We start from the raw sequence: 16073 nt of genomic DNA, 5'->3' as shown, positions 1-16073 counted from the left end.
CTGCAAAAGAGACTGCATCAGACTGGGACGGAGATTTGTCTTCCAACAAGACAATGATCCAAAACATAAAGCAAAATCTACAAAATAAACATATCCAGGTGTTAGAATGGCCAAGTCAAAGTCCAGACCTGAATCCAATCGAGAATCTGTGGAAAGAACTGAAAACTGCTGTTCACAAATGCTCTCCAGCCAACCTCACTGAGCTCGAGCTGTTTTGCAAGGAGGAATGGGGAAAATTTTCAGTCTCTCTATGTGCAAAACTGATAGAGACATACCCCAAGCGACTTACAGCTGTAATCGCAGCAAAAGGTGGCGCTACAAAGTATTAACTTAAGGGGGCTGAATAATTTTGCACGCCCAATTTTTCAGTTTTTGATTTGTTAAAAAAGTTTGAAATATCCAATAAATGTCGTTCCACTTCATGATTGTGTCCCACTTGTTGTTGATTCTTCACAAAAAGTACAGTTTTATATCTTTATGTTTGAAGCCTGAAATGTGGCAAAAGGTCGCAAAGTTCAAGGGGGCCGAATACTTTCGCAAGGCACTGTAGCTACTCCTTAATTATATTTATTTGATTTATTTCACATTTATTTAAGCAGGTAGGCAAGTTGAGAACAAGTTCTCAATTTACAATTGCGACCTGGCCAAGATAAAGCAAAGCAGTTCGACACGAAAAACAACACAGAGTTACACATGGAGTAAAACAAACATACGATCAATAATACAGTAGAAAAATGAGTCTATATACAATGTGAGCAAATGAGGTGAGATAAGGGAGGTAAAGGCAAAAAAGACCATGGTGGCGAAGTAAATACAACATAGCAAGTAAAAAATAAAATAAATAAATGGGAAACATATCCTTTCTGTTTTATTCAGCTAAGTTAAATTATATTATTCTTACTATAAAATCATGTTGAATAAAAGAATGACCAAGGATTTATAAGCATACATTGTCAGCTAAATGAACAAGCCTACAGCCTATGGCATGGCACATAGACAGATAACATATTCTGTTCATCTAAAATACATTTTCTTCATATCAAAATGTTTCTTTAGACTTGACTAAAATAAATAATGGCTTTATTGTGATGGTGTGTATTACATTGATTACACCCCCAATATTGCGTCACGCCTATAATTTTGTGAGATTCCACCGTCATAATCATAACCAATGCCAACCCTCTTGAATTACGTCACATAGCTAGCTAGTAAAATGGTTCACAATCGCTGATGTTACACATGTTTGCTAACCAGTTACAAACGCAAGGCGTGGCGCATAACAAGTTAGCAGGTGCCAGGCTAGCTAGCTAGCCAGCCAGCCAACTCCAGTCATGTGCTAACGTTTGCTGGTAAACCTAGCTTTAGGTGGCTGGTTGTAATGTAGGTAGCTGTTTAGTAGCTATATCTATAAAAAGAGAAGAGGTTTTACAATCGAGGTACAATAGATATCTGATTGTAAAACCACTTCTATTTTTAGCCATAGATATGTTTATCTGTAGTTGTTTAGCTAGCTAGCTAGCTACCTAAGTTAGCAATCAGAAAAATAATTTGATTTCCCCCCACTGTAACACAGTAGTATGTTAGCCAGCAATACACAATATGGGTTTCAGTAGATAAACTGAAGTTACCTAGCTAGCTAGGTGGCTTGCAGGAAAATGACTTTCTTAGCTAGCCACCGTATTTGTCATCTGCCCTTTTACAGTAGTGCTGGCATCAGCTGTAGCTGAGCTTCTAGCTAAATCCAACTCTTTGTTTCAAATCCTTTTCGCTTTATTCTGATTGAAACATGTATGGTTGAATGTCACCATGTAGCTAACAGAGCATCAAACAATTCTTCATTGTCGAATTTGTGTTGATCAGAGGAATCACTTGAAGCCATTGTGGTCTGGTCAGTTCTTTTAGTTTTGCCCAAAGGATTGTGACGTTAGTGTCTGCCTCCCTTTCAAAAAAGCCTGCCTTGTGGGAGGGACAGGCCAGAGCACAAAGCACCACCCCACATGAATTGTAGTTTTCGGAGACTGGAGAATAAAATGTTTTTGCTTGTATATTTAGCAATGAATCCTCTGATAAGAACATAGCTGAAAGAGGTTCAATGGCTCTATCGAACAAGGACAGCCATATCTACAAGCACAAAAACATATAGTGGGATCAGTATAACATATAGCCTTTGAGATGTTATACTGTTATAAAGCAGGACTACATGTATTTTCCGATCTCAGCCTCTCTCCCCGTCAGTACACCATCATATCATTCAGCGTGCAAAGCCCAGACCTTCCTCCTGGGCAAATATGTATGAAAAAAAGCCCAGAATCCCCCAGGGTGAGATTCTCCTTTAATTGGGGTCATGGTAATGGCCGGAGCGGAATTTGGCAATGGTATCAAACACATGGTTTTCTATGTGTTTGATGGCATTCCATTCTCGTCGTTCCAGCCATTACTATGAGCCAGCCTACTCGGAAAAAAGAAAAAAATCAGGACAAACATGTATGGTGGTGAAAAATTTTGGAAAATGTGAATACTTTCTTTATGAAACACCATTTTCCAAAATGTTTCACCAATTGGTAGTTACAGTCTTGTCCTATCGCTGCAACTCCAGCACGAACTCGGGAGAGGCGAGGGTCGAGAGCCATGCATCCTCCGAAACATGACCCCGCCAAGCTTCTTGACACACTGCTCGCTTAACCTGGAAGCCAGCCGCACCAATGTGTTGGAGGAAACAACATACAGCTGGCAACCGAATTCAGTGTGCATGCGCCCAGTCCGCCACAAGGAGTCGCTATAGTGCGATGGGACAAGGACATCCTAGCTGGCTAAACCCTGCCCTAACCTGGACGACATTGGGCCAATTGTACACCACCTCATGGGTCTCCGGTTCTTGGCCGGCTGCGACACAGCCTGGGATCGAACCCGGGACTGTAGTGACGCCTCTAGTACTGCGATGCAGTGCCTTAGACCGCTGCACCACTCACTTATTCTATTTTCTATTATCTATATTCATATTATTATCACTGCATTGTTGGGAAAGATCTCTCATGGTATTTCACTGTGCTGTTTTACACCTGTTGTATCCTGTGCACATGGCGAATAAACGTTGAAACTTGAAACACTGACACACACATACTCACACTCACACCCCTCCAGCTCCAGAACAACACAGGTGCATGGAGGAAGGGGAAAAGAGGAGGAAGAGATAGAGGAGCGAGGAATGTAGGGAGAAGAGAATGGGGGAGAAGAGGAGGACAAAATACAGTGTGTGTGTGTGTGTGTGTGTGTGTGTGTGTGTGTGTGTGTGTGTGAGTGCTTGTAGGGCAGTAGGGTTAGAGAATGTTATGTCCACATTGCTCCCTTCAGACACAAATATGACACATCAGACTAAACTAAACACACACACATACAAACACACAGACTAAACACACTCACTGGTCCCAGCCAGGGCCTCTTTCAGCCCCTAACTCCTATCCTCAACACATTACAGCTCCTACTCCCTAACCCCTAGCGGCTTATACAATGGAGTAAGTGATTGGAAAGGTGTACGTGATTTAATCCAGCCTATCAGAGAGCAGGGTTACTGTATTACAGTAAGAGTTACTGTATTTACATATTGATTGACCTATTTAATTTAGATATTAAACAATATCCTCTGGAGTTAGGGGAAGGGGACAAAGGGTAGGGGTTAGGGATCCAAGAGATTGGTGGATAAGTGAACAGTTTATCAACCCCGTCTCCCAAGGTCTATATTATACAGGTGGCTGGTGGCACCACAATTGGGTAGGCCAGGCTTATAGTAATGGCTGGACGGAATTATTGGAACGGTCTCAAACACATCAAATATACAGGTTCTACAGTATGTGTTTTAATACCATTCCATTTCTTCAATTTCAGCCATTATTATGAGCCGTCCTCTCAGCCTCAGCCTACAGAGACTCCCAGCAGAGACATTCTCTCTCACACACACTCAACAGCAGTTCACACACCCACACATACAGGAAGAAGCGCCAGCCTCTTTCAATCTCTCTCGCTCTCTCCCTCTCTCTCTCTCTCTCTCGTACACACACTCTCTCAAACTCACGCACACGCACTGCTGAGGAGGGAGAGACGGAAAAGGGAAAGGCGGGCTGAGTTTGTGGGCACTGCTGAAGCACCTGTGTACATGTAAGCATTTACGGCGGAGAGGAGATAGGGATCTGAAAAGAGAGGACAAGAAGACAGAGAAGAAGAAGACAGAAGAAAGAGGAGAAGAGAAATAACCGGAGAGGAGGAAAGAGAAGAGGTGCTGGGACGAGAAAAAGACAGGCGAGTTGAAGCCATTCTGGACACTTTAGAACAGAGAAGAGAGGTGGAGGAGGGAGATGATGAAGATGAAGAAGATTATGAAGATGCTGCTGTGTATGTTGGGCTGTGTGTGTGTGTCTCAGGCAGAGGTAGCAATGGTAAACTCTGGGACAACATTTACCTACCTCTGTATGGGTAACACCATCACACATATGCCCACACACATCCCCAAGAACACCACTGACCTGTGAGTACACACACACACATCCCCAAGAACACCACCGACCTGTGAGTACACACACACACACACACCCCAAGAACACCTCCGACCTGTGAGTACACACACACACACACCCCAATAACACCACCGACCTGTGAGTACACACACACACACCCCAAGAACACCACCGACCTGTGAGTACACACACACACACCCCAAGAACACCACCGACCTGTGAGTACACACACACACACACACCCCAAGATGCAAGAGGGGATCCAGTTTTGGCTGTTGATGTTGCTGATGGAAATTCTACTGATTTGAATTATTGTCTGTTTGATTGTATTAACAGCTGCTGATGTGGAGGTTGTTGTTGTTGTTGTCATTATTGTCTCTTTGTGTTGTCATGATGTCGTTGGGTTGGTGTTATGGTGTGAAGAGGTGCGGGGGGAGGCGATTGTAGTAGACTGTGGTAAACTCTGGCCTCATGCTTTTATAGTTGAAACATTTCTGAAGGAATCTCAAGGCTATCACCACAAATGGGCAACAGTGCTTGTCTCCTACAAAGACTTCCAGCAGAGACATTCTGTAATGTAACAGTAATACAGTATATGCCACTTAGAATTGAACCCCCCCCCTCTCTCTCTCTCTCTCTCTCTCTCTCTCTCTCTCTCTCTCTCTCTCTCTCTCTCTCTCTCTCTCTCACATACATACACACACACACTCGCACTCACACTCACACTCACACGTATGTGTAAATACAGGTCTTAAGACAATCACAGCCAAAGAGGATGTGACAGAGATATCAGGTCCCCCTAACACACACACACACACACACAGACTGCTGTATCGTTCCCAGCAATAATGTGAACTCTTTGTGTGTGTTCTGTTCTCAGGTCAAGGCCAGGGAACGTTTTTCATTGATTGGCTAGTTAGTGAATGAGGTACGACCTACAATCTAATTTGTTGTTGTGTTTTACAGGGAGTTCAAACAGACGCACATCAGAGTGTTTCCCCGAGAAGCCTTCACCAACCTACAGCAGCTCACTGCCATGTAAGTGTGTGTGTGTGTCGGTGTGTGTGTTTAGTCCGACTATGTGTTTAGACTGATGTGGAACACGATGAGTAGAAACACTGTAGATTTTGATCACCCAAACAGAGGAGAGGAAGACAGGAATACCTTATAATAGGCCTATGTTATGGAAAATATGATTTGTCATTTAATCTTCTGTCTTTGGTTTGTCTCCTTAGGAACGACTACAGCTAGGCTACTTAAAGTAACTGTCCATTGAAAAGCTAACTTTTAAAAGTTAATATTCTGTTTAACTCATGCCCAAATAATGTTGTTGACATCTCCACCAAAAACGGAAGGTTTAAAAAAAATGCTAGCTATGTTGTCATCCTCCTCTGGCCAATCAGCTGACTACTCGCATTCATATTTTTAATGACCGGTATACGCCCACACCCGTCTGTTGTTTAGGTACGCTCACACCATTCCAACACAGAGAATATGCTTTTCAACATACTTAATTACTTTGGATGTATTTTTTGGAAGGAAAACTATTTCAATCATATTGTAATTAATTATAGCTCACATTTCATAGAAATCTGGAAACACTGGACAGTTACTTTAAAACCAAGTGTGCTATATATAGATAGGTCAACCACTCTCACTGCTATACTCCTCTGTCCATTTCTATCTTTTCCAATCTCTCTTCCTTTGTCTCCCTAACTCCCTCTCTCCTTTTCTCTGACCATTTCTCCCTTTCTCTGACCATCTCTCTCTCTCTCTCTCTCTCTCTCTCTCTCTCTCTCTCTCTCTCTCTCTCTCTCTCTCTCTCTCTCTCTCTCTCTCTCTCTCTCTCTCTCTCTCTCTCTCTCTCTCTCTCTCTCTCTCTCTCTCTCTCTCTCTCTCTCTCTCTCTCTCTCTCTCTCTCTCTCTCTCTCTCTCTCTCTCTCTCTCTCTCTCTCTCTCTCTCTCTCTCTCAGTGTGCTAACAGAGAATGGTATGTTAGAGAGCATCGGGGCTTTTGCATTTGCTAACCTCCCCAGACTAACTGAGATGTAAGTATTAGTCCTACAGTACCACAACACAACATTTATACACCCCTCAACACAACATTCATACCCCGCTCATACACCATTCAAACACATTCATACCCCGCTCATACACCATTCAAACAGCATCAATGCACCATTCATAGGCAACTCAAACACCACTCTCACACCATTTCATGCATCATGTGTGTATTTCAAATGTTGCGTGTCTGCTCCAGAACCATCACCAAGTCAAAACACCTGGTCATCATCCATCATCAGGCTTTCATTGGACTTCCGAAACTCAGTCACCTGTGAGTTCCATATCCCCTAACCCCTAACCTCTTATCCCTTATACCTAACATTAACCCCTAAACTCTAACCCTAATCCCTAAGCCCTAAACCTAGCCCTAACCACTACCCCTACTTCAACAGGCTTTCATGGGAAAGCCCAAACTAATATACCTGTGAGCGCCAGTGAACCCTAACCCTTAAACCCTAAGAGCTAATCCTAAATCAGTTGGCTTTGACGGGACTGCCCTGTTTTTCAGGACGATCTGCAACACTGGACTGAGGGTTCTACCTAACTTCTCCCGGATCCACTCCGCCGCCCTGACGTTTCTGCTGTAGGTCACCATGCTCTCTTACTGTAGTGTTTGTGAGTGTGTATTCACTAGTTCACATGTTACTGTATTGTGTGGGAAACATGAGCTGCTTCTCTTACAGATGCAGAATCTTAATTTAATCACACTTTTGTACATTTGAATGCACAGCAGGAAATGTTATAATCCACATAATAATTGTACAATTCCTGTTGCTGTAGCAAACTGGCTCTAGATTAAGATTTGTACATCTGTAGCTGTAGGAGTTTGGTTATTTTATTTTTGTGAGTGTGTGTACTCTGTATGCGTGTGTGTGTGTGTGTGTGGTGCAGGGACCTGCAGGACAATGTACACATAGTGATCATCCCCAGCAACGCTTTCCTCGGCCTCACCACTAATACCATCGATGAACTGTGAGTAGTAACAAACACACACACAGAGTACACTACCCACACACACAAACACACACACACACACAGGGGGATTGGTGGATAAGTGAACAATTTATCAACCCCGTCTCCCAAGGTCTATATTACACTGTGACCACCATCACACACACACACACACACACACACACACACACACACACACACACACACACACACACACACACACACACACACACTACATATGGCTGGTGGCACCATGGTTTGGAAGGCCAGGCTTATAGTAATGGCTGGAACGAAATTATTGGAACGATATCAAACACATCAAACACACAGATTCTACAGTGTGTGTTTTAATACCATTCCATTTCTTCAATTTCAGCCACACACACAGAGCACACCCACACATACAGAGTACACACACACAGAGTACACAGACACACAGAGTACACACACCCAGAGTAGCCACACATCTCCCTGGAAATATGACATTTTCATGGAATGACTTTATACATCGTTCCTCTTCCAGACGACTGACCAAGAACGGCATCAGTGAGGTGGAGAGTCACGCCTTTAACGGAACCAAGATACACAAACTGTGAGTCCACACGCCCACACACATACACACACGCATACACACACGCATACACACGCATACAGTGGGGCAAAAAAGTATTTAGTCAACCACCAATTGTGCAAGTTCTCCCACTTAAAAAGATGAGAGAGGCCTGTAATTTTCATCATAGGTACACTTCAACTATGACAGACAAAATGAGAAAAAAAATTCCAGAAAATCACATTGTAGGATTTTTTTATGAATTTATTAGCAAATTATGGTGGAAAATAAGTATTTGGTCAATAACAAAAGTTTATCTCAATACTTTGTTATATACCCTTTGTTGGCAATGACAGAGGTCAAACGTTTTCTGTGAGTCTTCACAAGGTTTTCACACACTGTTGCTGGTATTTTGGCCCATTCCTCCATGCAGATCTCCTCTAGAGCAGTGATGTTTTGGGGCTGTTGCTGGACAACACGGACTTTCAACTCCCTCCAAAGATTTTCTATGGGGTTGAGATCTGGAGACTGGCTAGGCCCCTCCAGGACCTTGAAATGCTTCTTACGAAGCCACTCCTTCGTTGCCCGGGCGGTGTGTTTGGGATCATTGTCATGCTGAAAGACCCAGCCATGTTTCATCTTCAATGCCTTTGCTGGTGGAAGGAGGTTTTCACTCAAAATCTCACAATACATGGCCCCATTCATTCTTTCCTTTACACGGATCAGTCGTCCTGGTCCCTTTGCAGAAAAACAGCCCCAAAGCATGATGTTTTCACCTCCATGCTTCACAGTAGGCATGGTGTTCTTTGAATGCAACTCAGCATTCTTTGTCCTCCAAACATGACGAGTTGAATTTTTCTATTTTAGTTTCATCTGACCATGACATTCTCCCAATCTTCTTCTGGATCAACCAAATGCTCTCTAGCAAACTTCAGACGGGCCTGGACATGTACTGGCTTAAGCAGGGGGACACATCTGGCACTGCAGGATTTGAGTCCCTGGCGGCGTAGTGTGTTACTGATGGTAGGCTTTGTTACTTTGGTCCCAGCTCTCTGCAGGTCATTCACTAGGCCCCCCGTGTGGTTCTGGGATTTTTGCTCACCGTTTTTGTGATCATTTTGACCCCACGGGGTGAGATCTTGCGTGGAGCCCCATCTCGAGGGAGATTATCAGTAGTCTTGTATGTCTTCCATTTCCTAATAATTGCTCCCACAGTTGATTTCTTCAAACTAAGCTGCTTACCTATTGCAGATTCAGTCTTCCCAGCCTGGTGCAGGTCTACAATTTTGTTTCTGGTGTCCTTTGACAGCTCTTTGGTCTTGGCCATAGTGGAGTTTGGAGTGTGACTGTTTGAGGTTGTGGACAGGTGTCTTTTATACTGATAACAAGTTCAAACAGGTGCCATTAATACAGGTAACGAGTGGAGGACAGAGGAGCCTCTTAAAGAAGATGTTTCAGGTCTGTGAGAGCCAGAAATCTTGCTTGTTTGTAGGTGACCAAATACTTATTTTCCACCATAATTTGCAAATAAATTCATTAAAAATCCTACAATGTGATTTTCTGGATTTTTTTTCTAATTTTGTCTGTCATAGTAGAAGTGTACCTATGATGAAAATTACAGGCCTCTCTCATCTTTTTAAGTGGGAGAACTTGCACAATTGGTGGCTGACTAAATACTTTTTTGCCCCACTGTACATACATACTATAATGGTTTCTCTTTCTCTCTTTGCTCAGGTTTCTCATGGGCAACCTGCAACTTTCTCATATGCATAATAATTCCTTCAAAGGAGCAGAGGGGCCGGGGTTCCTGTAAGCATGGCTCCACAACGACACGTCAGTGACATCATCAGCTGTCATTTGTTTTTGTGTCCAAGTGTTGTTGTTGTTGTCTGTGTGTATTTAGAGACATCTCTCGTACAGCGCTGAGTTCCCTGCCAGAGTCAGTGCTGGGTGAAGTTGAGCATCTGTCCGCTGTCTCGGTGTTCTCACTCAGAGCGCTGCCTCCCCTGTCCCTATTCACAAAGCTACGACAGGCTAACCTCACCTACCCATCTCACTGCTGTGCCTTCCATAAACACCAGAGGAACAGGTACGAAGACAAACACACACTCCAAGATAGAATATATCTGTGTATATTATGTCACATATACAGTGCCTTGCGAAAGTATTCGGCCCCCTTGAACTTTGCGACCTTTTGCCACATTTCAGGCTTCAAACATAAAGATATAAAACTGTATTTTTTTGTGAAGAATCAACAACAAGTGGGACACAATCATGAAGTGGAACGACGTTTATTGGATATTTCAAACTTTTTTAACAAATCAAAAACTGAAAAATTGGGCGTGCAAAATTATTCAGCCCCTTTACTTTCAGTGCAGCAAACTCTCTCCAGAAGTTCAGTGAGGATCTCTGAATGATCCAATGTTGACCTAAATGACTAATGATGATAAATACAATCCACCTGTGTGTAATCAAGTCTCCGTATAAATGCACCTGCACTGTGATAGTCTCAGAGGTCCGTTAAAAGCGCAGAGAGCATCATGAAGAACAAGGAACACACCAGGCAGGTCCGAGATACTGTTGTGAAGAAGTTTAAAGCCGGATTTGGATACAAAAAGATTTCCCAAGCTTTGAACATCCCAAGGAGCACTGTGCAAGCGATAATATTGAAATGGAAGGAGTATCAGACCACTGCAAATCTACCAAGACCTGGCCGTCCCTCTAAACGTTCAGCTCATACAAGGAGAAGACTGATCAGAGATGCAGCCAAGAGGCCCATGATCACTCTGGATGAACTGCAGAGATCTACAGCTGAGGTGGGAGACTCTGTCCATAGGACAACAATCAGTCGTATATTGCACAAATCTGGCCTTTATGGAAGAGTGGCAAGAAGAAAGCCATTTCTTAAAGATATCCATAAAAAGTGTTGTTTAAAGTTTGCCACAAGCCACCTGGGAGACACACCAAACATGTGGAAGAAGGTGCTCTGGTCAGATGAAACCAAAATTTAACTTTTTGGCAACAATGCAAAACGTTATGTTTGGCGTAAAAGCAACACAGCTCACACCATCCCCACTGTCAAACATGGTGGTGGCAGCATCATGGTTTGGGCCTGCTTTTCTTCAGCAGGGACAGGGAAGATGGTTAAAATTGATGGGAAGATGGATGGAGCCAAATACAGGACCATTTTGGAAGAAAACCTGATGGAGTCTGCAAAAGACTTGAGACTGGGACGGAGATTTGTCTTCCAACAAGACAATGATCCAAAACATAAAGCAAAATCTACAATGGAATGGTTCAAAAATAAACATATCCAGGTGTTAGAATGGCCAAGTCAAAGTCCAGACCTGAATCCAATCGAGAATCTGTGGAAAGAACTGAAAACTGCTGTTCACAAATGCTCTCCATCCAACCTCACTGAGCTCGAGCTGTTTTGCAAGGAGGAATGGGAAAAAATGTCAGTCTCTCGATGTGCAAAACTGATAGAGACATACCCCAAGCGACTTACAGCTGTAATCGCAGCAAAAGGTGGCGCTACAAAGTATTAACTTAAGGGGGCTGAATAATTTTGCACGCCCAATTTTTCAGTTTTTGATTTGTTAAAAAAGTTTGAAATATCCAATAAATGTCGTTCCACTTCATGATTGTGTCCCACTTGTTGTTGATTCTTCACAAAAAAATACAGTTTTATATCTTTATGTTTGAAGCCTGAAATGTGGCAAAAGGTCGCAAAGTTCAAGGGGGCCGAATACTTTCGCAAGGCACTGTAAATTAGTGTGTGTGTCTGTATTTTCGTATTCTTGCGTGCATTTGTCAGGACCTTCCGGATGACCTCCGCGTGCTTTAAACCCGGGGCTCAGAACAACCTCCACTTCTTTATGGACTTCTGTTTAAATTGGACGTCTGTGGCCTGTAGTCCCGCCCCCGATGCCTTCAACCCCTGTGAAGACATCATGGGCTCCGCCCCTCTACGTGTCCTCATCTGGATTATCTCTGTGCTCGCACTGTTAGGCAACACCATCGTGCTGCTTGTGTTGCTAGGTCAGTAAAAAAAAAAAAAAACATTTTTATCGCAATAACAGTTTTTATCACAATAACTGTTTTTATCACAATACAAATGTGTGAATGATGACAAATTTTGTAATGAAAGCAGTTATCGTATTAAAATACGTTCTTGTGATAAAAGTTATTACTAAACTTTCCCCTCCCCATTCTCCGTTGCTAGGCAGCCGAGCGAAGATGACGGTGCCACGCTTCCTGATGTGCCACCTGTCCTTTGCCGACTTGTGTATGGGCGTATACCTGGTGGTCATAGCAACAGTGGACGTGCGTACGAGAGGTCTGTACTACAACCACGCTATCAGCTGGCAGACCGGGGCGGGCTGTGACATCGCCGGGTTCTTCACTGTGGGTATACTGTATACTGTAGAGGAGGGTGTGTGTGTGTGTGTGTGTGTGTGTGTGTGTGTGTGCGCGCCCTAGCCTTCGTATATTGAAGTGATCTGAACGCTTAGAACTGATGCTCTAACAGAGGCGCTATACTGAATGTGCAGGTGTTTGCCAGTGAGCTGTCTGTGTTTACTCTGACGGCCATCACCCTGGAGCGCTGCCACACCATCACCCACGCCCTCAGACTGGACCGCAAGCTCCGCCTCCGACACGCCTGTGCTGTCATGGCTACCGGCTGGGCCTTCTCCTGTCTAGCGGCTCTGCTACCCACTGTAGGGGTAAGCAGCTACAGCAAGGTGAGGGATGTGTGATGCTACCTGTTTTTCTACACGTATTATATTGCACAGCTACTATGCTAATTTGGGTATTGTGTGTGTGTGTGTGGGTGTGGGTGTGTGTGTACGTGCGTGCCTGCGTCGGTGTGTGTGTGTTTCAGGTGAGTATCTGCCTGCCCATGGATGTGGAGTCGCTGCCGTCTCAGGTGTTTGTCATGTTCCTCCTGCTGCTGAACGTGGTGGCCTTCCTGTGCGTGTGTGTATGCTACCTGAGCATCTACCTGTCCGTCCGTAACTCCTCCTCCCCCCCAGCCAGTGCTGAAACCCGCATGGCTCAGCGGATGGCCATCCTCATCTTCACGGACTTCCTGTGCATGGCGCCTATTTCCTTCTTCGCCCTCTCTGCCGCGCTCAAACTACCCCTCATCACCGTCTCCGACTCCAAGCTGCTATTGGTCCTCTTCTACCCAATAAACTCATGCGCCAACCCCTTCCTGTACGGATTATGCACCCGGACATTCCGCCGGGACTTCTTCCTGCTGGCAGCGCGATATGGCCTGTTCACGACCAAAGCCCAGGTCTACAGGACAGAGAGTTTCTCCGTCCAGCAGGCTGCATGGATCCAAATGTCGCCCAAAGTCTCCCACGGGACGCTGTGTTAACTGGTTCAAATCAACCAAGCCACCGGACCCCTACTGAAACCCTGACCTTTAACCCCTCACCCCTGAACCCAAGACCAGGCACGGGACACTGTGGCTGGTTTAAACAACAACAGCTTCTCTGAGAGGGATGGGACCCTGATGCCTCAGAGTACACACACACGTGTACGCACTCATACACACATGCACACAGACACACACAGGACTGCAGGAGTTGTGCGCAGTGACAGGCTGCTGTTTAATAGTAGCAGATGGCTGTTTAGTAGTACTTTAGTTAGTGTTTGACTTCACAAATTCACCCGATCGCATCAACATACTGAACCTTCTCTCTGCTCTCTACCTCCTCCCTCTCTCTATCTCTCTTTCCCCTCCCCCAGTCTTCTCAATATAGAGTAAATACAGTTCAAGATTTGTTAAATGTTCTTAAGAGATATGTAAAGATGTTTTTTTGTTTGTTGTTGCTTCCAGACCTGGGTCAGATACAGACACAAAGAGGTGCTTTGTGTTTTTGAGGTGTGCCTAATGTAGATTAGAAAGTTTGCATTCCATTGAGCAGGGCAAACCAAACCAACGGCAGTAGTATTTTACACTACTTTAAATTGTTTACTTAACCCAGGTCTGGTTCTTTCATGAGTTGCGTTTATTGGTTGTAGAAAAAAATGTGTCTATATGAGTTGTGCATCTACTGTTGTTGATAAAGCTCTATGATTGTGCATTTTACCAAGAGTGAGAATGTTACTGAGACTCGGAGTTGAGGTATAGTGTGTAGTGGCTGCACATAGAGAAGCCAAAAACGAACACATGAACACAGGCACACACACACACACACATTTCTGAGCAGTTTCTTGTGTTATCAGAAACATTCTGTCCTTCAGCACATCCAGTCTGTTCAAGGACAATGACCAATCCCCCAACCCTTCTGTGTGTGTGCGTGTTTGCGTGTGTGTGTGTGGGAGGAGAGGTTACACAGCTGCACTCAGCCCGTTCATCAGGAAGAGGGAAATGGCTGGTAGATGGTTTATCAAACACACACACACACTCCAAAGATGTTATTTCAAGGTTGCAGGTGCGAGGCAGGTCCATGGGTCCATCTCAATGTCGAAACACTCTCATGCCCAGACCCAAATCAACCCCTGGCCTAGCCCCTGAGCCTAGCTCTTACCACTTACCATGTACTGTTTTGAGCCCCCGACCTGAAGATCAGCAACGTCATCGTGATTCGACCTTGTTTTTTTCCGAGTTCCCAGTTGTCTTGAAAGAACCATAAATCCAGAGAATGCCAGATTTTGATGACAGTTTGATGACAAAATTTGCCCTTGAAGGACCACCGAGCCACTTTCCTGTTCAAGTGAGCACAGCACAACAAGGTGAGTTCAAAAATGTATTGTATGCTGATGCATAAATTATGTAATATGGCAGGGAGATGGCGCCGGAGGAGATGGCTGCCATTTTACGGGCTCTTAACCAATTGAGCTATTTGTAACTTATTTTGTACATAATGTTTCTGCCACAGTCTCTTATGACTGAAAAGAGCTTCTGGAAATCAGGACAGTGATTACTCACCTTGTACTGGAAGAAGATGTTTTCTTTAACGAGTCGGACGCAAAGAATTTACTTCAGACACCTGACAAGGCAAACATCCCCGTCATTCGCATGAGAAAGAGATGGGGGTATCGGGGATCTAGGTCGGATGCCTTGTAAGGATCCGACGGAGAGTGGGTAATCTTCCTCTACAATCAGTCCTATTAGCCAACGTACAATCATTGGATAACAAAATAGATGAGCTACGATCACAAATATCCTACCAAAGGAACATTAAAAACTGTTGTGACTGAACGTCGACATAGATAAAATACAGCTGGCGGGGTTTACGCTGCATCGGCAAGATAGAACAGCTGCTTCCGGTAAGACAAGGTGGCGGTCTGTGTATATTTGTAAACATCAACTGGTGCATGAAATCTAACATTAAGGAAGTCTCTAGGTTTTGCTCGCCTGAGGTAGAGTCTCTCATGATAAGCTGTAGACCACACTACTAACCAAGAGAGTTTTCATCTATATTTTTCATAACTGTCTATTTACCTCCACAAACCGATGCTGGCACTAAGTCCACACTCAATGAGCTGTATAAGGCCATAAGCAAACAGGAAAACACTTATCCAGAGGCGGCACTCCTAGTGGCCGGAGACTTTAATGCAGGGAAACTTAAATCAGTTTTACCTAATTTCTATCAGCATGTTAAATGTGCAACCAGAGGGGAAAAAACTCTAGACCACCTTTACTCCACACACAGAGACACGTACAAAGTTCTCCCTTGCCCTCCGTTTGACCATAAGTATATCCTCCTAATTCCTGCTTACAAGCAAAAACTAAAGCAGGAAGCACAAGTGTCTCGGTCAATAAAGAAGTGGTCAGATGACGCAGATTATTTTGCTAGCACAGACTGGAATATGCTCTTCGGGTGGCATTGAGGAGTACACCACATCAGTCACTGGCTTCATCAATAAGTGCATTGATGATGTCATCCCCACTGTGACAGTACGTACACACCCCAAACCAGAAGCCATGGTTACAGGCAACATCCACACTGAGCTAAAGAGTAGAGCTGCCGCTTTCAAGG

General features: G+C 44.2%; 1 protein-coding gene across 1 annotated transcript; it reads left to right on the top strand.

Annotated features, from left to right (window-relative positions):
* The first annotated feature begins 4269 nt into the window (after positions 1 to 4269).
* Positions 4270 to 14174, top strand: fshr (follicle stimulating hormone receptor). The gene is given in 13 exon segments (NM_001124327.1): positions 4270 to 4519; positions 5475 to 5546; positions 6482 to 6556; positions 6769 to 6843; positions 7081 to 7155; positions 7464 to 7544; positions 8047 to 8115; positions 9808 to 9882; positions 9977 to 10162; positions 11891 to 12114; positions 12299 to 12480; positions 12627 to 12818; positions 12959 to 14174. Coding segments are annotated over 13 exon segments (1977 nt in total). The 5' UTR covers positions 4270 to 4349; the 3' UTR covers positions 13460 to 14174.
* Positions 14175 to 16073: the final 1899 nt, after the last annotated feature.

Source organism: Oncorhynchus mykiss, chromosome 20 (genome assembly GCF_013265735.2).
Source record: "Oncorhynchus mykiss isolate Arlee chromosome 20, USDA_OmykA_1.1, whole genome shotgun sequence".
NCBI lineage: Eukaryota > Metazoa > Chordata > Actinopteri > Salmoniformes > Salmonidae > Oncorhynchus > Oncorhynchus mykiss.
This window is presented reverse-complemented; position numbering and strand designations above follow the sequence as displayed.